This window comes from Prinia subflava, chromosome 1 (genome assembly GCF_021018805.1).
Source record: "Prinia subflava isolate CZ2003 ecotype Zambia chromosome 1, Cam_Psub_1.2, whole genome shotgun sequence".
NCBI classification, from domain to species: domain Eukaryota; kingdom Metazoa; phylum Chordata; class Aves; order Passeriformes; family Cisticolidae; genus Prinia; species Prinia subflava.
Window position 1 is genome coordinate 92,566,571 of NC_086247.1, and position 27,964 is coordinate 92,594,534.

A 27,964-nucleotide genomic window follows, 5' to 3' on the forward strand; every position below is an offset into this window, starting at 1 on the left:
TGATGTCTTAGACAGAGCGCCAAAGTGCTATCAGGATTATCTAGCATAAAATACACTGCAAGCCAAGAAAGGTTTTTCTCATGTAATCTTTCTTGTGGGGAAGGGCTGACGAATCATTTGTGGTGACTGGGGATAGCGAGATTGTGTTAGAGCAGTTAGGCTTTCTGCTAATCACAGAAAGTAACCATTGTTTGATGTTTCCATGAGAGAGCCCTGCATTGACTGCAGCTGAACTTGACTGAGTGTGAAATTAAAAAGGAGACACAGATTTCCAGACACTCCCTCAGGTGCACAAAAGTATGCTAACTGGCACTGTGGGAGACCTCCTAAAACAACTAAGGATACTTAAAGGAAAGAGGCCACGGCAATGTGAAAAGGAAATCTTTGTATTATCACTGAACCCACAAAGTTGGTCAAGATCAGTCACACTGTATTAACTGTTAAACTTTAGGCTTACATGAAATGTTTCTTTTTGCCAAGATCTGCTTCCAGCTGTGCTTGGTGAGCATCTGTACTCCCAGGAACTGGAGGTGTTTAATCCTAGGCAGAAGAGTCTGTGAAAATAAAAGTAAGAGAAATTGTCAGGAGACTGCATATTAAGGCATTGCCTACTTTAAGAAAATGATTTTAAAACTTAAACCTGACAGGCATAAAAGATTTTACAGGCTATGTTGGCTTCTGGTGGCAGCTGGAATCTGAGACAGGAATTGTAGAGACCTGATTGCTGACTTGCATTGTGGCACTGGAGACACTTCCATCTTCTTTATTTTTTTCTCTCCCTGTAAAATGAGGGAGGCATGTAGATCCCACAAATACCTACTAAAATGAAATTTGAAGCTCTGGAATCTAGTATCATTACAAAGTATTTAAAATGCTCTTTTTTAAAATCATGTTTGTTATCCACGACATTGAAGTGTAAGAAGGGCTGTATCCTTTGTCTCTGAGGTTGTTGTATTTTATAAATCTCTGTGGAACATCCCATTTTAATGTTTGGTTCTGTAGGAAGAAATGAAAACACCATAAATTCAGGATTGTGACATATTCTAGAATTAAGGGGAAGGCTTTAGCCGAGAATATGTACATGTATCAGATTATTCTACTTTGCTCTATGTGAAAGATCTTTGAAATCTTTCCTGATTTTGAAATACAGTGTCCCTTGAATAAAAGCAGTATTACTCATTTCACTGCTGATATGTGAATACCATTCAGTTATATTGGTGGTTCTTGTGACATGAATGTATATTTTCAGATCTAGCTATTCATTTTACTGGGGTACTCTTTCTGATGAAAACCTTTAGTGTCTTTGCCTGTAGCTACCACTGACCTCCACATAATTGTCACTGTTGTTTCAAGATCTAAAGGGGAAGCAAAAAGATGGTAGTCTCTGAAAGCTTGTGCTGTAAAAAAAGTACACCGTATTACCGCTCATTTTTAGAGCAGTCTTTGAACATTCACATGCTGTCTTTCTTTCATCATCCGACAAAATAAACTGGGAAAATTGTTATATTGTAAACATAACCTTAAAATTCTTATTAAAAAAACACTCCCCCCAAAAAAACCCAATTAAAAATCTCAGTGATCTTTTAAAGAAGGAGCAAGCTGGAATCCTAAGGAATGGTATCCAGCAAGACAGGCCATGATATGCACACTGAAAAATGTTATCTAGTGTTCCAAGTTAATGTACATCCTGTGATTCACTGTAATGTATTTTCAAAGCCATGAAGCTTGTGCTGGTGATCTCTAGGAAACAGATTTGTCTGTTAGCCAGCTAATTACCAGATAAGTGCCCAGAGCAAGTCCCTGCCATCTCCTTCAGAAAACTGTCCTATGCACAGGGAGATAAATGGTGACAGAACCCCATCCTGAATTTGTCCACATTGTGCTGATATGTTCGTTCTTAATTTCAAGTCATTGCATGGGTGACTGTGATTTTTGAATTGCAATCTTTTTCTGTTTAGAAGATCTCTCAGTTCTGTTGTGGCTGCAGGTGCTGGCTGGAATGTTGGCTGTTGTGTGCTTCGATTCCATCATAGTGATTGACACCCCACACACCTTATTCCAAAAAAAAATAAAGCTCAAAATCCAAGCATCACACTATTTTTAAAAGATGTTCTGTCTGACTTTGAATGACAGGGTATTTTGACAGTGCATTGTTTGTGTAGTGGAACAATACTGAGTCACTAAGCTTAATAGCAGCACAAAACACAAATATGTAAAAAAAGAGTCAAGTCCTGGCTGGAAGCATTTAAAGGTAAATATAAAGAAACAGGCTAAAACAAGTGGGTATAATGAAAAACAGCACAAGACTGTGTTTTAAACATTTTGAAGGTGGTTTTTGGCTTGTGTTTTCTCAGTTGGTTGTTTCTCTTCTTTTTTGTTTCTTTTGTTAGTTGAGCTTTTTGGTTGTTCCCTTCCTCCTCAAAGTGTACATCACAAAGGAAGTTATTAAATAAGTCCCAGTTGCTCAGTCTTGTGCTTTTTGCACAAGTGCTTTTTGAATTTTGAGGGCTGATGGAGGGAATCATCTGAAAGACTGAGGGAGGAAAAAGAAGTAGGTAGGCAAGGGCCTATTCTTAGGTAAGAATATGGCAGAGAGCAGGGAGATGTCTGCCAAGAAAAACACCAATGCAGCCATACAGTAATGGTGGGAATTTACAGGGAGAAAATTAATTCACTTTATTCTCTATAGTAGGAATATTAAAATTTGAGTTTTATGTTAATGTAGGAGGAGGAATTCCCAGATGTGTGTCTGTATGGCATGACATTCCAAATTTGTGTTCCTAGTGGCATCTCTGCCTTTGTTTATTTGAGAGGCTACATGGTCAGATGATGCAATGGAGAAATGAGAAGTAGAAAGAAAAGAGAATGGACAGGAGGGATTATTGTAGTAGTAAACAAGGTGAAAGTTGAGTAGTGAGCAAAGTTGTTTTTCCTATGCTGATCAAAGGAATTAGACAGATCATGCAGGTGTTGCTGAAAAGAACACAAATTTGGCTGACTTGCTGTGCAGGTCGGGGAAGGCCCTAGTTAAAGATGGTCTCCATAAAGGATGACAGCTGGAAGGAACTGTCAGATTTAGTGCAGATGAGCTGAAGGTCAGTCAAACTCTATAGCCTCCCATTATTACCTGTGTAGTTGTATCTGACCGTGGGGGTATTGCTGCCCTGCTTTGACTGGGTCATTTGTAGTGATCTCCATGTAAATGAGGAGCCGGGAACCGTAATGCGTTCAGGTTTGTATCACAGAGCTGCTCAGGCTGAGGCACCAGGCTTGTTCAGGGCTGAAGAAGGGGTGGTGGCCTCAGGAGACCCCAGCAGAGACCTCCCAGTGCCTGCAGAGAGCTAGGTGCCTCCCGTTGGCACATGTGGGAGGTCAAGACACTGGGCCTAAGGTGAAACAAGAGGTTCAGAGGGATGTGAAGAGCATTTCCCCCACGAGTGGGCTCCAGCAGGGGTGGTTGTGGTCTCCACCACTGGATTTTTCAAAGTCCAAAAAGAAGAAATAATATGAAATTCCTTTGCAAAAGGACCTGGCTGCTTTATTTTTTCCTCGAGGTTTCTCACTTTTTAAAATGGGTTAGTAAACTCTGCAAAATATAAGTAAACTCTGGGAATCAGCGAATTCCTGGGATGGTGTACAGCTGATAACATCTGACACAAGCATGCTTCCAGACAGCATTCTCTTTTAACAGCATCATACTGGGCATTCATTGCAATACATGATGGCAGGGATGCATCTTGTAGGAATTACTGTGTTAACTTCATTAGGAAAAAATACTTTTGTGCCATTTATTTTATAATTTAAGATCAGTATTCCACATTTGCAGAAAGCTGGTAGAATTTTTAAAGTAGTAAACCAAAGGAGTTCTCTTAATACCTACAAAACTAAATGTGTCTTCACAGAACCATTCAATAAAACTCAATTTACATATTTTTTGTATGTGTAATCTATGTCACCTTCAGTAACTGTTTGTTTTTTTAAATCTGAAAAATGCCTTTAACGTGTAATAGCCCAGAGTTTCAAATAGTGCAGCAGGATATGTAATGCATATTTTAACATGTTTTCTTTAAATTTGTCACACAGACTTGTGTGTGATTATGTAAAAGTCCATATTTTTAAAGCCAGTAGTACAAGTGTGTGATGTACTTGGTTGGGCTAAAAAATTCAGAAGTCTAATTTATCTTGAGATATGCTCAGTCAAGTAGTTTTTCACAGCAGTTAGCTAACACTTCAAGCTCTAACAGTGCCCCTGAACCATAAAAGAAATTTGCATGTAAGAAATGTTTTGAATCTATTAAAATCTCAGCTCAGAGCTAAAGAGTTTCTCTTATGTCTTTGTTGACTAACATGAAGTGAGTTCTTACAAAAAGCTAGGCTGTGATCGACAGATGCCAAATCTTAGGTTTTGATGTGATTATATATTTCTTTCATGCACGGTGGTTTAATCTGGGACTAGAGTTTCAGAAAGACGGCAATCAATGGGTCTGTGCAAGGGTACACAAAATATATTACTCTTGGCAGTCGTCAAGGCAGAATTATTCAAAAAATAATCTGAAATGCATTTGATCATACACTAGAAGTTTTAATAATTTATATTATACCTTATTAGCAAAGTCTTATGTTTACTTTGTGACTGCCAAAACAAGATGAAAGGGTGCCTCCATGGAAATACAAGATGCTTAGCTCAAACTCTGTGTCTTTGCATTTCAGCTTGGTAATTTCCTTTCCTCCCCTCATTTTGATTAATAGTATATAGTTTTCAATCTTAGACTTTCTTTTCCTTCATTGTGGTCCGATTTAGTGAGAGCAATGCAACAAGTCTGCCAAGGAGTTTGTGGCCCATCAAGACAGAAACTAGTATAAATGCATATTTTTGAAACTTTTTTACCTTAGAACTTCCTCCAAGCTTTTTTTTTTTTTTTTTTTTTTTTTTTTTTTTTTTTTTTTTTAAAGAGGCTTTGAATTTAGTTCTAAATTCCACTGAAATGAATCATTATGGCAATCTTTCTAACTCTTGCAGCTACAAAAGTGTGATTTCTGAGCTCAGCTTAAGTAACTATTCCACTGACTAGTGATTGTCTGTGGTAAATATCATTGCTGTATCAGTTCAGAATATTACAGAAATTACTTAATGATTTCCTTGGAAAGCTAATGCAATGTGAATATTGTATCTAGAGACAGAGATACAAATAAGGACTGTTCAGAATTCTTCTGTTAAGTGGGAGCATGGAGAGTGGACCACTGTAAATGGTAGTTCAAAAAAATGAGATCTTCATCTCCACCGATGTTTTTTTTACACCAAAGGTGCAAAGAATTATATGTTCAGTGTTTTTCACTAACACAGCTGTTTATATGATACTTGTGTGCCTGGAAGAACTGCTTATATTCTTGACGGGCCCTTCACTGTTGTCCCGACTGTGGCAAGGTCACTCAGCCCTCACTCAGCAGGGAGAGGATGCAGAGACACAGCCCCTTTATCAGAGCTCCTCTTTGCACTGGGGAATTTGTGCCATGTCCCACTGAGCTGCACAGCAGACTCTGAGGAAGAGGCATCCACCTGCAGGTGTCTCTGAGTGATTGTCCTGGTTTTAAAAGCTCTATACGACTCTCAGGATGGGGACAAAAAGATTGTTCTTTTCTACTGGAACCTTTCATTCGCAGGGAGCCAGATGTACCTTTTTTTTTTTTTTTTTTTTTTTTTTTTTTTTTTTTTTTTTTTTTTTTTTTTTTAACAAATGCATATTCTGTGATGACAGTGAGGGAAATTGTCATGGAAGCCTATGGTATTACTCATGTGTCAGGCAGAATTTTAGGCCAAACTAGAGAACAGTGCTTAGAAAACATGGATCAGATGAATACGCTCTTTACTTTCCTTGAAAGGGAATATTTGGTAGGATCACCTAAAGAAGTGTGCATGATCAAACAGAAACACAGCATGTTTAATGGTAAGCTGTGATGTAGGTCCTTAAGAAAAGGGTCACTTCAGTTTGCAAATTGAGATATTTTTGTCTTTCTACCAAAAGAAAACGAAAAATGGGTTTAGTGTATTGGCATGATCATCTCATTTATTGGAAATGTGATGAAGTAAGGAAAAAACAGATTTTACAGCTGTGCAGGCTGACTTAGTTGAAATGCTACTGGGACAGCTCACTAGCAGTGTTCACCACCACTGGAACTTTTTAATCCTTGCTAAAATCTCTTGTGCCATTCTGTCCTATTAGCAGTGTGCAGCACTACCTAATACATATGCAGTGCATGTTGCAGTAGAGGTGTAAGAAAACAGCATGGTAACAAAAAAAAGTGCAGTATAGGCTATGCATGATCAAAATTATGCCACCGAGATGAGACTCTTTGGTTTCTTTGGTTTTGTGTTGGAGAACAGAAAAACTGTATAACATAATGAAATGCCAGTGAAACCACTACTCTAAACTATGTTACAGAAACATGACTGAAGGCATGAAACACTGATGTGCTCAACCGTTAGTGAAGGGGAAAACTTAAAAGAAGTCTCTCAAAACATTTTACAACTTGTAATTTGTATTTGGGGCGTTTTGCTGGCTGTCCGTATTCTTCCTGACACATGTAGATAGGAACTGAAGCTGAGCATGAAGAGGAGCAATGAGGAGAAGGTCCAGTGTTATTTATGAGGCCCTTTTTATCTGTTTGCCAAGGGATAGCATCTAGTCTTATATGACTTTTATCATGCAGTGTAGAAATATTTATTTAGGAGTCAATAGGCTGATTGTAATTTTAAGCCAAATTTTAAGTCAAGAATCAGTGAAAAATAAGTATCAGAAGAATAACATTTTAGTTGTACTGATATTTTTACAGCCTTATCCATTCCTTTAAATCACTTTACCTTTAGTGTTAGTGTACCAACAATACATGTAAAAACAGGTCATTACCATAAATTAAACACCTTACATTAGTAGAGATTTGTGAGACCTGCAAAGAAAAGAAAGGCTTTATAAATGTCTAGAAAGAATAAATTTCAAAATAATTTTGACTCATCTGTAAAAAGTCCTTAATCCTGTACGTTTTCCAGTTTAATCTTCAGGCAAAGGTTAATCAGCTTTGATTTGGGAGGACAAAATATCTGTGGCTAAGTACTAAAATTTGAGATGCCTTAGAAATTGATTGTAATTAATAACTTAATAGTAGTTTTTGATTAAGTTGACATGTTCTGCACAATATAGACTGAAGTTCTGGAGTGGTGCTGTTACTGTACCTCACACTCTGGAGAACTATGCCCCAGTTTGCTTACCCGTTTCCTTTCCTCTGTTTACCCAGTTGATCTTCTTCTAGGTGCAGCATGTGTGAGAAGTCATCCCCATTTCATAGTTCACTTGATCAGTAACCCTTTGCCTGTGAGATTTGGGATCTAAGTCAGCAATAACTCAGCTGTTAGAATAGCACTTACTTCAGGCTGTCACTTGCCCCTTTGATACTTACTTACCAGTAGTAATCATTATTTTCCTTCTACAATTACTATAATGGAGCTGACTGCTGAAATGGAAAACAGGAGGCAGTTACAGAAGGTTTGAATTGTGCTGTCACACTTTCATGGGCAGGCACCTTTCTTGGAGCTTTGATATTTCTTTGAGCTTGCCCAGAAATATGTTTGGTAAAAGACAGAGTGGGCATCTGGTCTGTATTTTCATGTGGCCCTGTTTCAGCTTCTTGGAAATACAAGATTTTTCAGGTAGGTATTTTCTGGGTCCCTGATTTATTTCATACAAAATGTAAAAGGGAAAAAAATAAAATGGTTTAATGAAAAACCTTTTTTTAACTGGAAAATTTCAAACCAATTAAAAATCTAGCTGAACTCAATTGAATTCCCAAGAGATTATTCAAATAGAGGGAGGAAAACAGAAATGATCAACAGAAATATTGAATCCTATGATGCAGCATCATTACCCTTTGTTTAATTACACCCTTACCACTTACATCTCTTGCAAATGTCATAAGAGTTTCACTGGATGTTTTTCCTTTTGAGTATCTACAATGCTGAACTGAACAAGGGTGAGAGAGAAAAGAGCTTTTTATTCTTTTCACGTGGATTTTCTGCTGAAATAGTGATGCAACATCTGTAACTTGTGCTCCAGTTAAAAGACATCATATTCTTGGGGATCTTGGTGCTTGCAGTCAGGTTGGGAATGGTAATGGCAGGCACAGCAGGGAACTGGGATCCAATATGCTGAATGAGAAGGTGAGTGTTTTAGCACAGCTGCCTCCTGAGGGTCAGGGGAAAGGAAGAGCCCTTTGGGAGGATTTTCAAGCACCACTGAGCTGGCACACCAGGAGTCGATGATTGAATTTAGAAGATCCCTGCTGTGCAAAGGATTGAGTGTTGTGGTCCTCTTTATCACTGGTTAGACATTTCTTTTGGAGAAACTAAAAGTCAGAAAGTAGTGATATAGCAGCAAAACAAATAAAAAAATAGCCATCAAACAGCTGTCTCTGATGACAGTGAGGTCTGGAGATTTGTTTCTGTTGCTAACAGCTGCATTGATTTGACAGTTAATTCCATTAGAAATACTGATTTTGTATGGCATTTATAAGATTCCTGAACAAAAAACTGGTGACCTGATGATGATGCAGTGCAGGTTGAATTGTTGAAAAGGACATTAATTTGAACCTCAGTATAAAGAGGAGACTGTATTTGGTATGTACAATCAGAAAGCCACAACACAGTTTCAATCCTAATGCGTGCATTTCTTCGCAGGAGTTCAGACGTTCACCACAGAATGGCACCAACTGGAAAACACAGCCTTCTGCTGAGATCCCAGTGAGAACACATCTCAGCTCCTGGATGGCTTTGCAGCTCCCATCGCAGCAAGACAGAGGTGGACTGAAGATCCTGTCTGTCAGCCTGGCTCTGCTGGCAGTTCTTGTTATGTTTTACTATGGAGGAGTGAAAACAGAACTGTGAACTGAATGGGGCTTTTATAAAAACAATGAAACCTCTGTTCAAAATCTTTAAAGGAAACACTTTTAGCAAAAAATCTTTTTTTTTAGAAAAAAAAAGCTAATATAAATTGGGCAATAATTTGTACTCACTCTTTGCCTTTCCTGTCATTCAAAGGAGAGAACGTAAATAAGCTGTGGGAAGGCCTATCTTGCCAAAACCTGAGATCCTTGGTTGGTAAAACAGTTTGTTGCATCTTTCTTTTTCATTTTTTCCTTTTTGAAATGAGGCAATGTTTGCATTACATACTCTTTTCATAATTGCTGTTTCACGTAAAATTGCATTACATTTGTAAGGAATCTTTCCACTGAGTGATATTGGTCATCTTTTATGGGTAGAATATTTAAAGCTTTCCTAAAGATTTTGCTTGATGCAGTGTGATCGTTTGATATCTGTCTTTTTACATTAGAATGAAAACTGCAAGGCCATTAAAGTTAGTTATTTGTTGCTGTTTATTTTGCTGTCATGTCTGAGAGAATTTTTGCCTGCCATCTTGCATCTCTCAACTTCACAGTGAGTTATTAGACTTTGTTAATACAAGTAGATTTTTTACACAGAAAAGTTCTAAATGTGTTGGTTTTTTATAATTGAATGGGAAGATGTCGTTCTGGTGATAGAGTTCTGCAAAAAAGATGAATTTAATACAGTCTGTAGATTTTATACAATGCCTAGAAAACTACCTGGGAATCTCTTAGCTGTGTGTTGGGTCAATGAAACAATTACTACTCTGTTAGTGGGGAGGTTGCATTTTACACAATGGAAATTTCTAATTACTTTCTTCAAGCCATTTTTGTCATGACAGGATCTCCACACATCCTGAGAGTGTGCTGGTCTGTCAGGGACTGGACTGTATGCCCAGCATACAGCCCTGTTCTTCCAGCACCTGACCTCATCATATCGTTGGTTTGTTCATGCCTGGTCACCTTTCTGAATCCTCATCCAAACTTCCACTTGCAGACTGTTTAAAATCCTAACACAGGCACTGTTGAGGGTTTTTTTTAATGTTTGTGTCATATCCAGATGGAGCTGAGCTGTCTTACGTGGCTGTTGTGGTTTAACCCCAGCAGGCAGCTGAGACACTCGCTCACTCCCCTGCAGTGGGATGGGGGCAAGAATCAGAAGGGTAAAAGTGATAAAACTTCGGGGTTGAGGTAAAGACACTTAAATAGGTAAAGCAAAAGCTGCACATGCAAGCAAAGCAAACCAAGGAAATAAATCATTCATTACTTTGACAGGCAGGTGCTCATCATTCCCAGAAATGCAGAAGAGGCCTTGATTCTGTGCAAGCCCTGCTCAGCAGCAGCCAATCCAAAACATAGCCCCATTCCAGTTGCAGTGAAGAAAATTAACTCTATCCCAGGCAAAAGCAGTACATTGTCTCTACAGTGAATAGGAATAATCCCCTAGTAAGAGTGCTTTGTACTTTATAAATTGGAGATTCATAATATTACAGACAATTAAGCAGGAAGTTCCACCATGATGTTTTCAGCACAGCCTATAAATTGTAACAACTGATGTAACTGTTTTCAGGAAATCAGGTGTGTGATGACTCAAATATTGTATTTCTTATACCAACCACTGAAGTTTATAAGCCAAGATTCAGAATATGTAAGTTTTAAAAGAAAAAAAAAACCAACAAAAAACCCAAAACAACAAAAAACAACCATGCCCTTAATTTGTTTCTGTTTGTTAGAGTGCTTTTTCTCTTAGGCTTTTCTGTAGAACGAGGAATATATAACAATCAGTAATTTAGTTTTTTAACAAGTCTGAGAAATTCTCAAAAAACCCTACCAACATGACATTGGGAGTTGAAATTTTCAGGAAAGTACCACAGATTGCAAGACTCTCAGGAAAACTGTAGATTGGCAAAATCATTATATCCGAGCCAGATTTTCACATGTGGTGGGAATAATCTATGCAGATATGTTGTGTGCCTCTAGCATTATCTCTGTCAGCCACTCTAGCTTATCTAATCGTGGCAATTACAGACTCATTGCATCAGCTATTACAGAGATTTACGAAGCTTGTGATTTAGATTCTGTGCATCGTTGACTTTAATGGGACCAGCTTATTTTCTTAGAAATAGTGCAATATACTGAAGGAGGCCAAAGAAGACTTTGTAAATGACACTGCCTGCAGTATATTCTTAAACTGAGTTTTAATCTGATAAGTAGATAGTTGTTTATCACATATTTTGTTGCCTTTCTTTAGATTTTGAGAGAGGTTTTTGACACTTTATGTTGTAGAGCAGCATTGTGTTTGTCATTGTGGTCTGTTTACGTACAACTAAAGCTTCCAAAGCCACTGAGCTGAGCAAATCAGTTCTGGTCAAACAGCTCACCTGGACCAAGCCTGGGCTGCCTGGGGCTGCTAGTGCAGCTTGGGAAACCTGTGAGTGTGGACTGAACTGTACAAGTACATCCTCTTCATGGAATGAATTGATCTGAACACATCTGATCTGTGATTTTTGATCCTGTTTGGCTCCCTGAAGGCCCTAAGTGTTCTGCAAGGCGGCATTTTTAATTTTGACATTAACATTATGTTTGAGACCTATTTCCAAGTATTCCCTCTTTGCAAGCCATCAGGGTGGGTGAGAAATCTGCTGCACTCCAGCTTAACAAGGTCATTGCAGGAAAAGTTACCTCATAGTCAATTGATCCCACTTTCACACATGCTGAACACACTCATCACTAGACAATGTGTCTGCTAATCAGTAATCTACGTTCAATGACCTTTTGTCAGAGCAAAAAAATATTATTTCCATTTGATACCAAGAAAGCCTCAACTATTTTTCATAAGTGTTTGTGGTAGCTCTGAGTTCTCTTTGACTGTTTTCAGTGAGGAATCTTGGAAACCACAAAACCCTGAGTAGCAAAGACGTCTTAAATCTCTTGTGAACAATATTAAGTACACACATTTTCTTTTCTACTTGTGCATTTTATGCTGGAGGACTTTGTCATTTAGTCTTTTTGTTGTAGCTTTCTAGTAATAGTATACTTGTTTAGAAAAAGAGTATGACATAGAAGTGTTTTATGTAAATCTTGTTCTATAAAGCAAGAGAAAGAAGAAAAAAAAAAACCTTGCACATCTCTGAACATCTGACAGCTACTGTTAATTTAGTTTCACTCCCCAGTTCAACTTCCCATACGGAGAGCTGGAGTGATTTTTGAATAACAGCAAGTAATATCAGAAGTGGCAGCAACTGGCGACTCTGACACTGAGCTTGGCTGTGGCCATTACCCAGAATCCTCCCGCTCTTCTTGAGAAGCAATTACAATTTCACAGGTTGGAATTAAAATTCCTTGCAGTATGCAGGAGAGTAACTGAAACTGTCAAAGTGATTTCAAGCTGCTAATCTCTCCCTGCTCCAAGAGTGAAAATAGAGCCCCTCTTACCCAGGCACAGATCTGACAACTTAAAAACTCCAGCCTTCCACTACGTTTAAATACATATGGAGAGTGGCGTGATCTGCTCACGGAGGAGATCTGCAAAGATGTTATGTCTATGAACATTTGTGTGTTATTAACAAGTCTATCTTTTTTAACTTTAAGACGTGTGTAACTTCAGGGACTAAGACAAATATAAAAGAAGTCTTATGCAAGAGCTCTGACAATTTGGAGGAATGAGTAGGCATGTGCCTGTTTGTATGAGGCTTATTAAAATCTTTATTTATGTCTTCTCGAACATGTATTTTTTTGCTATAAAAATTGCTTGCAACTTTCCCAGATTTTATTTTCACAATTTTATATCCCACATTATATTTTGTGTGCACTGTGGTTGATTGTATAGATAGAAACAAAGAACGTTTAGAAATGAAAAAGCAGAGGAGAAAAATGAGGGGCTGTAAAATTAGGGTGCATAATGAAAAATATTTGTGCAAAAGCTGCAAAGCTAGATTGGTCTAGGAGACATGGACCACAGAATTAGGAATTGGCTGCAAAATACCATTTGAGTTGTTCACAGGCAGGGTTCATCCACTGGATAATTAAAATCAGAGTCATTGCTGGAAAGTGTTTGTGCAAATATCATTAAATGTCTTTTAGTTTCATATTTGATTCATGCATGCTCTTAACATTCAAGTGAATGCTTTTTTTCTTTAAATGAAGGTTCTTCAGTCAGTGGATGAGAGATGAATTATGAATAATCTATTTTCATTTTAAAGAAGCACAATACCAAAAAAATGATTTAAAAAAAGAATAAAAAATCATGTGACTGCAACTGCTGGTATCCCAGAGTCCCCACTTGGGAAATTGTGGTTATGGACTTGGATCATTAATGCTGTCCAATCATGTCCCATGAATGGAGAAAGAGTAATATTTGCATATCCTTTCAACAATCAATATTTTGTAAATATTTAGCAATTATAGCCATTCTTCTTAAAAAGTGGCCTTAACATGATGTTTTATAGAGGACAATCTGCCCTGAATGGTTTGCTTAATGCTGATTGTAGGTAATGGGGTGAATTTCTGTGTTGGTGACCAGAGTGTGATGTAAATTTGTGCCTTCGACTTGCATGCTTTAAATGTCCCATCTGTCTTTGAGTGCCAAAACAGGATAGTTGTGCTTAAGTGAGCATAAAATACTGTCTCTACTCTCTTCCTGGGTGGTATTTGTGGGGAGTGGAGTACAAATGTTAGTTGGCAGTGGATTACAGATTACAGGAGAAGCTTGGAGATGATAAAGCACAGCAAAAAAGAGCCATGATTGTTTGGCACATAGTGAGAGTTGGGGATGCGAGAGAAATTAATGTGATGAAATCATGACATGATGGGAAATTTGACTTCTCATGGTTAGGATATCATTATAGTATAATCTGAAAAATAAAACTTTAATGGTGCTTGGAAGGCTTTGCTGCACAGACACCCTTTCCAAGTGCTCGTAACCTGGGTTCCTGTGCTGTGTTGGAGCAGTCTGTCCCCCCACATGGGTACCACAACCAGAGAAAGGCTGCCCAGCTCACCCAGCCTCTGGCTGTGAGCTGGGCACACACAGTTTCATGAAGGAGGGCATCCCAGCTCCGTCCACTCTCACCCTGCTTGTCAGTGCCTTACATTTCTTGCTGCTTGGTAGGGGAAATGGGTAAACTCTGGCCGGCTAAGAAACCTGCTCAGTCCAGTGGCATGCAGTAAATAATGCACGCACCTTAGTGCTTGCAAGCTTCTGCTTTTTGTTTGGGTTTCAAGTACATCCATTCCACTGTGAGCTTGCATGCTCTCTTACCCTTTCTTCCAGCTACTTCATCCAGGCTATCAGCACCTCGTTTTGTTTCACGGAAGATGACATGTCTTCTGAAGGGTAAGCATTAGTCTGAGCAAGGTGGCTTCTTCCCTGAAAGCAAGAATGCTGCTTCTCCAGTGCAGGTCATTTGCCAGGGGTATCAGTGCTAGGAATCCATTGTGTTGCAGTGTCTGTCCTTCAGCTGTGTGGTGTCTGTCTGCCAGAGCCTTTGGGTTATGTCAGAAACTCTCATTTGCTAATAAGCAGGATTAAAAGGCCTCTTCTGCTCTGCTGTATTCGTTTTGAACTTGCAAAGCCCATAAATGCTGTAATTCAGAGTGAGAGATAAAACACATCATTGATGTCAGCTGAACATGTTAAATCTGATATCCACTAGTGGCTTTATGAGCTATAAAAGTCAATATCTAGAAATCACTGACTACAAGAAGACTACAAGAGATTACAAAGGGCTATGTGTGACATGGGTGTTAGCATGAGACTGCAGGAGGAAACAAGAGCAAGTAACCAAGTCAGCTGTACAGATAACCAGTGGCAGAGAGAAAGATGTTCACACACAAGGGACAGCTTAATCTCCAAGTATTATGGTAATATTAAGGAAATTTAGAAAAGACAGATAGCAGCTTGGATGTGCTGCAGCAGCATTAATTTGCTTCTGTCCTGCTTGGATTGTTTAGTAGGTGAAAAGGGCAATCTGAATGACATTCTCCAGCAGAAGGATAAAAAAGAGCCTAACAGCAGATACAAGCTTTGGATCTGTGAGAAGGAATTACTTAGAACAAATCTGAACCTCCTGCACTTCCATAGCTCCTCCCTATGCTGCTTGGAAGAGACACCTTGTTTTGATTTGGTTTTATTTGGCATTTTTTTCTGGAAACACATATTCGAGTTCCTGAACCTTTTTTTATTTTATCTGACTGAAATAATACTGAAAAAAATCACTCACTTACGCTTCTGGTTTTAAAAGCAGACTTGTTAGCATTTTTTTTGCGTGCCCTGTGAGCCTGCATCCACCAGCAACTTACTTGTAGGACAAGTAGGATTAATTTTTATATTGATTTGAACCTAAACCGGAAGTCTTCTGTTGGTTTGTGGAGTACTACCAGGGTATCAAGAAAATTAAGCCTAGCTGGCAACCAATTTAATATATTTACTCTCTCTACAGATTTGCCAGTATTACATACTAAAAATTATTGAAGTTAACTAATCTAAATCCACTAATGAATTTCAGTTTCTACCAACTTATAGTGTCATTAAAGTCAGACACACAGCTTATTTGATAGCCTTGCCCCAGCATATATCTGCTGTAAGAATTACTGCTGCAGGACAGTATTATACATTGCTTTCACCACATGCTCCACAACATCTGCAAGAAGAAAAACAAATGATAAGCAGCAGATAAGAGGCAGTTCCTAGACTTTGTAAAGAAGCGGCTGTCTTGAGCCTTAACACAAATACTCATGAAAGGATATGGTAAATTGTAGGGTCTGAGTTCAGAAAATTCCAGTATTAGAAGTTTTCATGCCATGACAGAAGGATGGAGGACTTCTTCCTGACAGTCATCTACCACTGTAGAGGTAGATGAGCCTTATATATATACACATTGTATGTAAAACAGCAGCAGAGCTTCCAGGGCCAGTCCTTTGTTTCCTTTGTTTCTTTCCATAGTCTTTGAAAGCCATTTACTTACCATGTGTCCTGCAGGACCCTTGTATTTCTGATGTCCTTTAATGAGCTCAGAAGCTCTTGTGAGTGCATTCTGCAGAGATCCAGGATTACAGCTCCGGCTCTCTGAATCACGGCAGGCAGAATGAGCTATTCAGGCCTTTCACATCAAAGTTGTTGTCATAAGAGGGTTCAATAGTATATTTCCTGTTCTTGCTGCAGACACTGCTGCAGAAGTTGAGTCATCAGCATATAAATACTTTCTTGGCCTCAGAAGATCTGATTTTTTTGTGTGTGTTGATTGGCTGCCCATTTCATTTCTCTTTCCACACTTATTGACTCATCTAAGAATAATGAAATTGGGTTGCTGCCAATCATACTTCATATTGCTTCAAATGTAGGAATGCTAAGGCAATTCATAAATGCTATCTTATCTGCCAGGAAATCCATGAAACCAAATTTCAAGTCATTCCCATTCACAGCAGTAGCTTGAGCAAAAGATCTGGAATAGTTTTGGTAATAAAATCTGGTCCCGTGGAAAGTCTTGTGCTGTGCTCTCTTATCATGTGCTTGTAAGTAGAGAAGTTAAACAAAAGTCTGCTTCGTGGAGAGAACAGGTTTTATTCTGTTTTCTTGAAATGTTTATCAATCTGTCCAAACTCACTTGACAGGTAGAATTGACAGGGTCTTCTTGCTTTAAAAAAATGACAGTTCACTAACTAGTCTGATTTTCTGATTGTCAGAGTTCAGTTATCTAGACATGCTATTCGTCTTTCAGGCAGTAGGAACAAGCTGGTGTGATGGCCGAAGAAAGCATAAAACTTCTCTTTTCTTAGACACTTCATAGTTGGTTGGAAAGCAAAAGTTTTGGCCTTATGGAAGAGGAATGCTATAGACAGTTCTTTCCATATCTTGTAATTGTCAATATGGGACAAATTTTAAATAAAAAGAAGATCTAAGCAAAGGAAGAATTTTAAATAAATTACTCTATTCTAGTGTGCCGTATGGTTTTCAGTTAAGCTACACCTGAAGAGTTACACCCGTGAGAAGTCTAATTATGGTATTTTGCATACTTTTTTTTTCTTTTTTTAATGTTATGTTTCCTCCTAGTTCTTAGCAGATTAAACATTTTCATTTCAAAATAGAATGCCTCCAACTACACGGTACTCTTACAAAAACAAATTCTGTGTCTCAGTAGTTCCTATAGGCTGAAACTAATTTCCCAGAAAGGAGGATCAATGTGGCAGCTTCAGGAAGTGAGTACGGTGGCCCAGTGAGATTTATGACTAAGGATGCTGCCTTTCTGTCTCACATCCTTCTATTGACAGCTCTTTCTTGCACCAGCAGTGCTGCCATGAGACTGCCTGAAGGGAAGTTTGGGTAGTTCATCTGACTGAAACTGTGTTTTGGTGGGGTTCATTTTGGGATGGCTCATGTTGCTGTGAACATCTTTGCAAGGGCTGATTTATGTCTCCTTGAGCTGCCAGAGAGGATTTTGTGAGTCTTACCAGCTGAAGTGCCTCTTGCTGGTAGAGTTTTGGAAAGGTCCTTACTCCACCTCTCTATTTCCATTCCTAAGTTGCAGAGGCATGCCACTGACACGCAAATGCGTAACTGGAAATGCATCACTATTGTGCAAGCAAGCACTGTGGAGCAGAACCATAAACTTGTTGTTTGAAGAGACCTCCACACAGCTTTGAAGCTGTAAGGTGAGGTGTGCTTGGGAATTGCAGAGCCAAAGTCATGGCCCATAGAGCAGGCAGGATGTTGCTAAACTATAGGGTTTACTGCAGTGATCTTTTCTGATCAGCTCAGGATTAGTGGAACATAAAGGACATATAAAGTTGCTGTCAACCTGTCCTCTCCCTTAGGCCAGTAACTCCTTTTTGATATATAGAGGTACATACCTAATAGAACTTCCCTTCCCTTCCCTTCCCTTCCCTTCCCTTCCCTTCCCTTCCCTTCCCTTCCCTTCCCTTCCCTTCCCTTCCCTTCCCTTCCCTTCCCTTCCCTTCCCTTCCCTTCCCTTCCCTTCCCTTCCCTTCCCTTCCCTTCCCTTCCCTTCCCTTCCCTTCCCTTCCCTTCCCTTCCCTTCCCTTCCCTTCCCTTCCCTTCCCTTCCCTTCCCTTCCCTTCCCTTCCCTTCCCTTCCCTTCCCTTCCCTTCCCATCCCATTCCATTTCATTCCCATCCCATTCCATTTCATTCCATTTTAAAATGAGAATTCAGTTTGCTGGTGGGCTCCAGGAAGTGCTGTACATGTGGATAGAACATGCTTCATCTTTCATGACTCCCAATCTGTCTCTTTTGTTAACCATAGAAATCAGTTTAAAAAACAGCTGGCATGAGAGTGGGTGGTTTTAGTTGTTTATGGTATTGGAGATTCTTTTCTCTTGTTGCTTACTTTCCTGATGCACAGGCTGCTAAATTTCTATTTGTTAAGGAAGTTCAAAGGAGGAAGAAGTTCTGCGTCATTTCAGTTTGCCTTCGTGCTTAGATCTGGTCAGATCCAGCCAAACTCTGGGCAGTCAGCAATGTGAGCAAACATAAAACAGATATCTAGAAAAGGACTGGGAGCTTTAAAGTCACATTAAGGGTTTGTTATAAACTTCTGCTTTGAAGACTTGCAATATGACACATGAAAAAAATGTTAACTTCCATTAAGGGCTCTCATGAGATCTGTTACCAAATGTTAGCAAAAATTCAGCAGAACATTTCAAGGGGTACCATCCAGAAGTTCCTATCATGCATTTGATGAAAAGATCATTAAATAGCCTAATTAGTGTAAAGGAGAAAACACTGTACTTGCACCAGATTGAAATTAAATGCAAATTTGTTTTTTGTGAGCATGTAGGAAAACAATGACTTTTGTGAAAGCTCTTTGGAAATATGTGAGAACAAAAATGGTCTTTGCTTGACAGTCTGTCCAGTGCTCCCAAATCATGTGGAAAGCAAATGACTAGATGTTTACATTGTGAAACACCAGGAAAAAACAGCAGTTTATAATCAGTATTCTTAATGGAGTACTGTGGGCATCCTGGTATTTCTAACAATACTTTTTTTTGCAAGTCTTTCCCCTGGATTGGCTTGCATTTACTAAAGAGTATATACACTGCCTGTACATGTATTCTGATCTACTTTTGTCTTTCTCCGGTTCATTCTGTAGCCAGTGGCTTGAGAAGGGTTGTGTGAGTTTAGAAAGAGGAAAGTAAGGTTTAAGCATCAGCACCGTGTCTTTTTCCAAAGGCTCTCAAATTCAGTCGTTTGAAACAAATGCCCTGTTTGGGGCCAGCTGAGGGAGAGAGCTGTCTCCCCTGCCCAGGCCTGCTTGCAAGACAAATGGCTCCATTGTTTCCGTGGTGTGCAAATATCACCGGTCCTGGGAGGTCAGGATTGCACACACGCTGAGTGGATTCTTAAACGACTTGGATGAAATACACACAGAAGATTTCCAAGATAAGGAGTCGGTAATGGTAAGACTTATGTACTCTCTTACTGTGTTTTGGTGGTACAGTAAAAACGCAAAGCACTGAGTTGTGTAAACGTACTCATTCTGGTGGATCAAAATATGTCAAGCTGCTTTGTACCAGTAGGCTTGGTGCCAGATAAGGTATCATTTTCCCCTCCACAGCCAGCCTGAAAACCTGAGGCTGCCATAAGCCTTCTGTCTTTTACAGAAATGCAGTTATGTGCTGGTGCCCACTGCTCTCCGTGTGTGCTGTGGTGACCTGGAGTTTTGTGGGGGTGCAGGTGCAGGCTGGGGAGCAGCACATCTCCGAGGCTGGGATGGGCTCTGGAGGCTTTCCAGAGTACTCTACACCTCTGCAGGAGTCTGGGCCTAGGGTGAGGCTGAAGGTAAGCTGTGGAGGAGCATATGGATTTTCAATTTTAGTGCTATAAAGATGATTTTTATTTCCATTTTACAAACAGGACAGGCATAAGGGCTTATCTAGCAGTCAGCAGGCTGATATGAAAAGGCACAGTGGTGCTAGTGAGCTGGTGATCTTTGCTTTGGCTGTTGCTGGTGGTGTTCTTCATTAGGCTGAAACAGTTCCTAACAGAAGATCAATGGTTACGGAATTTTGGCAGACTTCTAAGTTACTTACATGCCAAATAGAAAATGAAGACTCTTCCTGATGTATTTTATATCACTGCCTGTTGCTCTGACCACGTACTTTGTGGTACAGCTCTGTGCTGTCCTCGAATTACACAAATGGCTTCTGCTGTGTATTGTCCTTCATAATTAGCAGTCCTAGAACTGGAGCAAAACCACGCTAAGAAGTTTGGCATCTTAAAATGCCATGTAATCGCCTACGATTTTGGAAGGACAGTCTCCACCTCTCGTCCCCCACCCTGAGCTTTAGGAGGAGAAGTACTTCTCTCTGTTGTCCTGCATCTTTTGCAGTGGAAATTCCCCCTTCAGTTGTGTCTACTAGAAATGGCACTTTACCAAATATTGACCATTATTGACTTTTATATTGCAGACAATGAAAAATCACTTACAGACTACATTGTTATGGTGGTTGTTTGGTATCTACGTAAAACACAGTTGGATGAGTTCTAGTGACATCTCAGTGTCTGCACGCAGCCTGAGACTCTACAGAAAGCAGTTGTGGTAGGAGATTGTTGTCAGAATGAGACAGTCCTGATGACAGGAGTGAGTGGGCTCTTTTAATTCCACTGCAGCAAAGTGGTTTTGAGGACCTGCTTCCCCCTTATTCAGAATAGAATTTATCTGACTCAAGGATTGCTACATTGACTGCAATCCTGGGGTAGATGGATAGCACCAGAATGGTATACAGAGTTAAATTTATCTATATTTAATTTATCTATATTTAGATATATTTATATCTAATTTATCTATATTTTCAGATACATCTGCTGATCTTGTATTTCTTTAGCCCACCAGAAAGGGCATATTTTCATAATTATTTTTTGCAGATGTGCATTAGAGTATAGAATTCTTTCTAATGCATATTTGAGTGAAAGATTAAATCCTTCTCTCCCTATAATTTTATCACTGCTGTTGTTTTAATTTATAAGGTCACTGCAGACAGAAATTTTTTTCTAAGGTGGGCCAGAAATGGCCTTTTCTTAAGGGCTTGGAGGAAGGGGAAAAGCAATTGATGTAAGAGAATGATTTTCATTCCAGTAATGTTGATTCCTTTGGCTCCTAAGAAGAGCTTATTTCTTTGTTTACTTGGAAAGAATGAATATCAACACATAAATAATCAGCTGGGAACTAAATTTCCAGGAGGAAGAATTTTCCTAGTCACTTTTCTCTTAATTCTTTTAAAATTGATGTAACTCACAGCCTTATGATGATCACATTACTTTCCCTTAGGAGTAAACACAGACAAAAGTGTCTGCTTAGTTTCCAAACTAGAGGAGTGTTGTTGCCCCAGGTACTCAAATTCCTATAGAAAAAAGCTTTCTATAGCTCTTGTAGTTGTACATACTGAATGTACCAGTGTACCTGGGGAGTTCCATGCCAACTTTTGCCAAGTACCATGAACTCTTCTTCAAAAAGACATGGAAAAACAATTTACTGAACAAGCCTCCCAAAAGTGCTTTTTTTTCAGATAGTCTTTCACCTAGCTAAAGTACAGAGGCCTGATGTGCTATAGCTGGAAGAAACCACCACATCGTACAATTTCTGAACAGTTTTTGCCCTTCTTTTCACTCTTGGAAAGATATGTAACCCAGCAGAACAACAGGGTTGACCCTTTTTTCAAACCCCATTGCACTGCAACACTGAAACTTCCTTCTGGAAAATCCTCTTGGGCAAATACATTGCAATCCCACTTTTCAGAATTTGCAAAACCTAATGTATTTAACTTGTTAACGGCATCCAACAGAATCTGAGGTCCCAGGGACAATCACTGTCCTTCACAGCTCAGGGATTTTGTAGCACTCAACAGCAGTAAGAGATTTGTCCAGGAGGAAGGCCGGGGCTGCTGGTCGTGGACTATCTGCAGCGCTATCTCTTTCAGCAATATAACTTTGTTTTTAATGCTATATTGGGAAGTGTGTTGCTTACAGTATGCATAAGTCCTCAAATGCTTTTATCAAGTATCTCAGATGTTCCAGATTGCAAGCTTGGGGTACGTACTTCTCTTGGCTTGTTTCTTTATCATGGTTTCATAACACTGGAAATAGATAGAAAAACAGATTCATCTTCCTCAAACTGCTTGATGTGAGAAAATTACACTTCTAGATTATGCCATTATAAAAGGTTGCTGTGACCCAGAGATGTACTACTTAGCTTATCATTTTCCAAGTTTAAAAGAATTAGCTGCCAGCAACAGAAATTTACTTTCTGCTTGCTTTTAAAGCATTTTGCAGAATGCAGTACTGCTGGGTGTCAAGAGACTTTGGATGCTACACAGGAACACTTAAATAAATACAAGTAACCAGTCATTACACTGGCTTCCAGATATTTACAGTAATAGTGCCAAAATCCCTCCTTCAGACATTGGACTTCTATAACTTAATGAAGCAGGAGGTGCCAAGAATTTAGTAACTTAGAGGATAAGAAGTTGGAGACAGAAGCTGCAAAGGAACCAAGCCTTAAAATCATACCTTGAATGCACTTGGGGCATTTGGGGGTGAGGTGGAGTTATTGTCTGTGCAGAATACCTGAACAGAATTGCTAAGTTTTGAATCAGCAGAGCACTACCAGCTTTACCACTGAGGAATGTATTTTCTACCCAGACTGAGTCACATGGAAAACCAACTTTAGTTTTGTAATAAGAATTGTATGTAATTTAAAAAAAAGGCAAAAAAAAGGCAAAAAGAAAAGAAAAAAAAAAAAAAAAAAAAAGGATCTCAGTAGATCCTCCTGAGTTGTGTTTTCATAATGGGAAAATATTGGTCCTTTCTAGTGGTACTTGAAATTGGCCAGAATCTCTTGTTCAGCTGGACAAGAGACATAGTTCAGGACAGACATCTTTGAGGATGATTAGGCTAAAGAGAGTTTTTGGAAGGTGTGCAGTTGTCTGAGTTACCAGTAAACCAAATGTTCAATGCTAGCATGAAATCTCACTGCCAGAACTGTGCTGGAATGTTCCATTTTTAATTACTATTTAATTATAATTTTTTAAAAAATCTGGCCTTAGACTTCAGCTTGCTCAGTGGGGCAGCAGAGGTTGAGGCCTACGCAGGGAGAACTGGTATGATACTTTTCCCCCCATTGTTTTGAGCTTTGTGTTCATTTGCATGTGACATTACAAAGAATGAGCACAGAATACTGCCAAGTCATGACTGTAACAAATCTGCACCTACTTGCACATAAAGTGGTCAGAAGTCCAACTCAGGAATATTTACTCCCTGCAGCCTGTCAGCAGTCTGGCAAAAATACGAGTACACACCCTTACCCAGAATAGTGCTAAGGCCTCATTCATGTTTAGCTGAACCTACTTTGGAAAGGGAAATACCTTGTGACATTCTTCAGCGGCCTCTATGGACAAATAAATAAAAGATTTAATGGAGCCTTCACAGTAGGGTATTGGCAACTGAGAAGGACCCTGAGGACTGGGTTGTATAAATTAGCCAGAACTGGGATATTTTCAGAGCTCCATAAGGGATGAGGAAGAAGCCTTTCATCCACCCAGGTTCCTGGGGCTCTGAGGGAAAAATCCCTGCACCACGTTTAGCGCAGGGAACAACCCTTTCTCATGAGTGTTTCGAGGCTGTGTGTGCATCTTACAGTCTGGGCTTGTTCCATCAAATACATTCCTCTGAACTGGACCCTGGATGGTAACAGCTCCGGTTGTGCCAGCCGGTAATTAATGATGATAAACGTGCAAATTCTCTATTGCCTCAACAGGCTCTGTAGAGCCAAAAGGATGCATGTGGCTAAAAAATATTCTGATTAAAGGTCTGCAGTAGTAATGAGCACAACAGCACTATTCCACACTGAGTCACTGAGAGCTGTGCTGTCAATTACCTGTGGATTAAGGACCAATGCGATTTGAGCTAGATCCCTTATGACCTGAGTGGAAAGCCCCAAAGGGTTTTGTGACACTGCCTCTTACAAATGCTCCATGACAGATCTGTTTTCAATTCTTATTCTTTCTCTTTTTTTTATTTTAAATTTTTTGAAAGAAGGTCAGACTTCAAAGTGACAGCCTAACTTGTTATTTATATGCTTACAGTACATATCCTATGACTTTTTTTTCTTGTCCCATCCATTAGCCTTCACTGTTGTTTCTGCACCTGGATGCTGGAGGGAAGGAGGTGGGACAGGATGAGGGGGAAACCGATGATACATGCCAGAAGGAAATGTAATTGTGGTGGTAAGAAGTTTTATAAATTTGGAGAAAAAATGCTTTCCCTCACAATTTTCCAACCTCTTTTGGCTTTCTTGTTAGCCTTTCAGTGTTATTTGTGTGTGAGCATTGTTATTTGTGTGTGTGTGTGTGTGCACATATTAAGCACATTCCTTATATGTAAAGAGGAATGTTCTTCACTTCAGCGCACCAAAGAGAACTCAGCACTACTTTGTCAACATAAATAAACTATTAGACTATCCACAACTGACATCTTTGAGGTTATCTTCTGTAGCCAGAATAAATTTCTCTTCAACAGTACAGATGGATACTAGGAAAGCCAGCAGATGCGTTGTAGTTAATCAGACAGAGACTCAGCAGGGTAACTAAAATCTCTGCTAGAATTCATATCCCTTCATGGAGTTTAATTAAAGAGCTTTGTGTGCATCCTTTTGTTTTATCTGTTGCCAGTGTTTTGTCTCCTATTGTGGCAGTTCCTTCAAATAACCATCAATTTGCTGTGATAATCTACTGAGGAGAATGAGCAGCACTGTTTAATCACATAAATATGATAATGAGCTTTGGCTGTCAAAGAGTTAAGGAGCTGCTGCTGGCCACTGGAATACAAAAGAGCTGGTGCCAAAGGGGCCCCTGGAAGTCTGTGGCCCTTCAGACTTCATTGCTGAGCAGCAGTAACTGGCTTGAGCAAGCAGCAGGCCAGCAGAGCTTCCTTTGGGGAGAGAGAACTGAATTATTGAGCAGCCTCCTAACAGCAGGACACAGGACAGGCATGGACAGATTTCTCTTTCACACCCCAGCAAAACTACAAGGCAATCCAGAGAGAGGGCTCTTGTCCTACATAAGCACAATGCCTTTGGCATTTCTGCCTCATCCTCATGGCAGAAATTGGACTTTGGGCATAACTTGGTGTCATTTGGTGTCATTTTGCTGCAGGAGGTAGCAGGAGAACTTGGGGGAGTGGGGTTCTAACTGCTGGGGAAACACGAGCCAAGGTGCAGGTAGCACAAGTGCTTGTGTTCTACCCAAGAGTAGTGTGGATCCAAGTTTATAAAGAGGTAACCCTTCTAAGAGATAAAACCTTTCTGTTCTAAGAACTTTTATCCAATTCTCTTCTTTTTTTCTTTTTTATTTTTCACCAAGAGGTGAACAAAATCTTGTGCAACCTCTATATTTGGCATCCAAACTATTTACTCAAAGAAGCTGTTATTTTCCTCTTTCTGTTTTCTCTAGCTGAGAACATGCTGCAGTGAGCATGGGGTGTGGAACTTTGTAAAACAGGAACAGCACTGGATCTGAGGAGGAGAAATTGCTGGAAGCCCTATTTCTCAAAGCAGAGAACCAAGAATTCAGTTTAATATTATGTGACTGACTTACCATGTGCTTGGCATCCAAATTAATCACAGCACTAATGAATTCCTGAGCTGTAGAGTGCCTGCAGGGGCCTCCAAGGCAGGTATCCAGACATGGAGCTCCTTGGCTGGAACACGTACAGTGGAGGTGGCAAAACCTCACCCAGAACCAGGGCTGTCTCTGAAGGCAGAGAGATGTGACAGGGCCTGCCTTCCTTCTCTCAGCTCATGGCTTGGTCACCCTGCTGTGGGGAGCCAAGGACTCCAGCACAGTGGAGATAGGCAGGGGCATGGCCTGTGGCAGAGCAATCTTGTTACAAGTGTGCCATGAACAGGGCTGTGATAGTGCCACTTTGGACTGACACTCCTGTGCCACTAAACCATGGAATGGGGGAAACACTTTGAGGAAAGCTCTGGTTGTGTTGGTTGTATGTAAGGAACACTGGCAAGGGAAGTGTTAGTGCTGAGCAGGTAAGAGATGCAGCTTTGCCCTTAATGCAGTGTTCATCCTACAGGACACTGTCCTATGTGTTGGTATGTCTGCAGCAGAAAAGGACTGCTGGGAGAGATACAGTTTTAAACAGCGGGTTAAGGTAAATGTACATTAGGAGCATTTTACAGGTGTGGGACTACAATTGCACTATACAGGTAAAGCATTTTTATTGTTGCTGACAGCTTTTTAGGCACTGGTCCCTTGGACCAGGTTGTATGTATGTGTTTCTGAAAATTTCTCACAAGAGCAAGTGAGCACAGGTGCCACCTTCCTTCCTACCTTTGCCTACCTTCCACACCTCTCCTCTGCAACTGTTTGCACACTGTCCACAACACGGTCATTGACCGGCTTTGTTGCCCCTCCAGGTGCCACTATCTCTGCTCTTATATGATACTCTCCACCCTTATCCTTCTTTGTTCCCTGTGGGCACTGAACCCACTTTCAGTGTACGATGCTGTACAGCCCCAGAGCCACAGAACTCCTTTGACTCTGTTGTGTTCCAGGGGCAAGCCACAGCAAAGCCTGTATGACCAAGGCACGCTGTCTTTTTTTTGCATGAAGAGTGCCATGCACCTTCCTCATTAGGAAAGATGTGAATCTGAATCACCTCCTCCTCTTTTAAGCTCACTCTTTTTGACATCCCTTTCATTTATAGCTCAGTCTCCTAACTTCATTCTACATGCCATCTATGCAATAGATCCTTTTCTCTCTACCCAGACAACTACAACTTTGCTGTTACAACTTCAGCTCTTGTTATCTTATGGATCAATCATTGTACTCATCCTGTCATAAATGTGACAGATGTACCGTATCAATCCCCAGTGCTCCTGCAAAGATAACTTTCCCAACGCTTAAGTTTAACCATGTTGTCTGTTCTCTGTGCTTTCCCACTGCCTTGCTCTTGAAACTTAAGGTACTTGTTATTACTTCAAGGCTTATCATGACCTGTCTTCCCTCTACCTATAATCACCTCCTCAGCATTGAAGTGTTCACTTCCACCTCCATTAGAACATAGTCCTTGTCTTCCTTGAGCACTTGTTCCATTTATAAACGTTTTCCATACTCAGAAGGAGCATCCTGTGGAGCTCTACAAAGCAACTTCTTTTGGCGCTTAGCATCCAATCATAAGGCTCTTCCTTTCCACATTGCCTCTTAAAAGGCTTTCTGGCTGACATTTCCTTATTTTTCTCTGTTCCCTGGCCATGCTGTCCTACTATTTTATGCACAGGACATGAATGCTTTGGGATTGGGACTGTCACACTGTTCTGCCCAGGTACAGCACATAGCAGAAGGGGAACGTGGTGTGTGGAAAGGCTCCTACAACATGTGGTAGTAAATCCTTGTGCAGCAGGAGTGCAACTGCAAAAGCAAAGTGTTATAAATGTAATGACACAATAAAGTTGTCACTCTCCTCCTGGTGAAATAAGCAATCCAGAAGAAAAGCAGATTTGCTGGTATCTTTACATCCACACTTGGCTCGTCCACAGTCAGAAGAGGTTCCATCTCTTCCAACTCCTACCTGGCTGATGGGAAAGGGTGGTGCAAGCACGCCTTTGTCTCTTGCAGCACAGATTCATCAACTTATCTCAAACTGCTTTTTTGGTGGCTCAGACTGGCAGGGCTGGGTGTGCACTGCTGCAGGCTGGGGGGCACATGTGGGCCTGCTGGGGTGCCTTTGGGGCAGTAAATCCTAGCAGTGGGTTGGTGGCAAACAGCCGGGGTGTGGGAGAGGAGGAGCAGCTGGCATGTCTTCAGCCCTCACAGCTGCATGCGGTGTGTATCTACAGCACCACTGTACTTGCTGGCACTTCACAGAAACCTGTCCTTTCCTTTTGCAGAGACTCGGGAAAACATTGCTGTCTTTCTTTAGGAGCTGAAATCCTTCATTATCCATGGAGTTTGACTAGTGTCGCATTGAAATGAACTTCAAAGCAAATTCACTTCGAAACTGCTAGAGACTTCGT

At 40.1% G+C, this 27,964-nt stretch overlaps 2 protein-coding genes and 1 long non-coding RNA gene across 6 annotated transcripts in view; 2 read left to right on the forward strand and 1 right to left on the reverse strand.

The window, feature by feature from the left end:
* The window catches only part of CDKAL1 (CDK5 regulatory subunit associated protein 1 like 1), a 388,807-nt gene extending 379,384 nt beyond the window's left edge, over nt 1–9,423 (forward strand). For both annotated transcript variants that reach the window (XM_063403595.1, XM_063403604.1), the window contains one exon: nt 8,726–9,423. In XM_063403595.1, the coding sequence (XP_063259665.1) occupies nt 8,726–8,932 (207 nt within the window). In that variant the 3' untranslated portion in view covers nt 8,933–9,423. The remainder of the gene's footprint in view (nt 1–8,725) is intronic.
* Nucleotides 9,424–12,609: 3,186 nt separating this feature from the next.
* LOC134553666 (uncharacterized) lies at nt 12,610–17,705 on the reverse strand. The gene is made up of 2 exons (XR_010081134.1): nt 15,894–17,705; nt 12,610–14,511 (listed from the first exon to the last, which is right to left on the reverse strand). It is a non-coding gene; the product is annotated as an uncharacterized LOC134553666 (long non-coding RNA).
* Nucleotides 17,706–19,183: 1,478 nt separating this feature from the next.
* LOC134553672 (uncharacterized) overlaps nt 19,184–27,964 on the forward strand; it is a 79,194-nt gene continuing 70,413 nt past the window's right edge. For 2 of the 3 annotated variants that reach the window (XM_063403626.1, XM_063403635.1), the window contains exons 1-2: nt 19,416–19,722; nt 24,064–24,164. In XM_063403626.1, the coding sequence (XP_063259696.1) occupies nt 24,089–24,164 (76 nt within the window). In that variant the 5' untranslated portion in view covers nt 19,416–19,722; nt 24,064–24,088. Of the gene's footprint in view, nt 19,341–19,415; nt 19,723–24,063; nt 24,165–27,964 lie in introns of those variants that run through there. The other variant, XR_010081135.1, reaches the window with a different exon arrangement.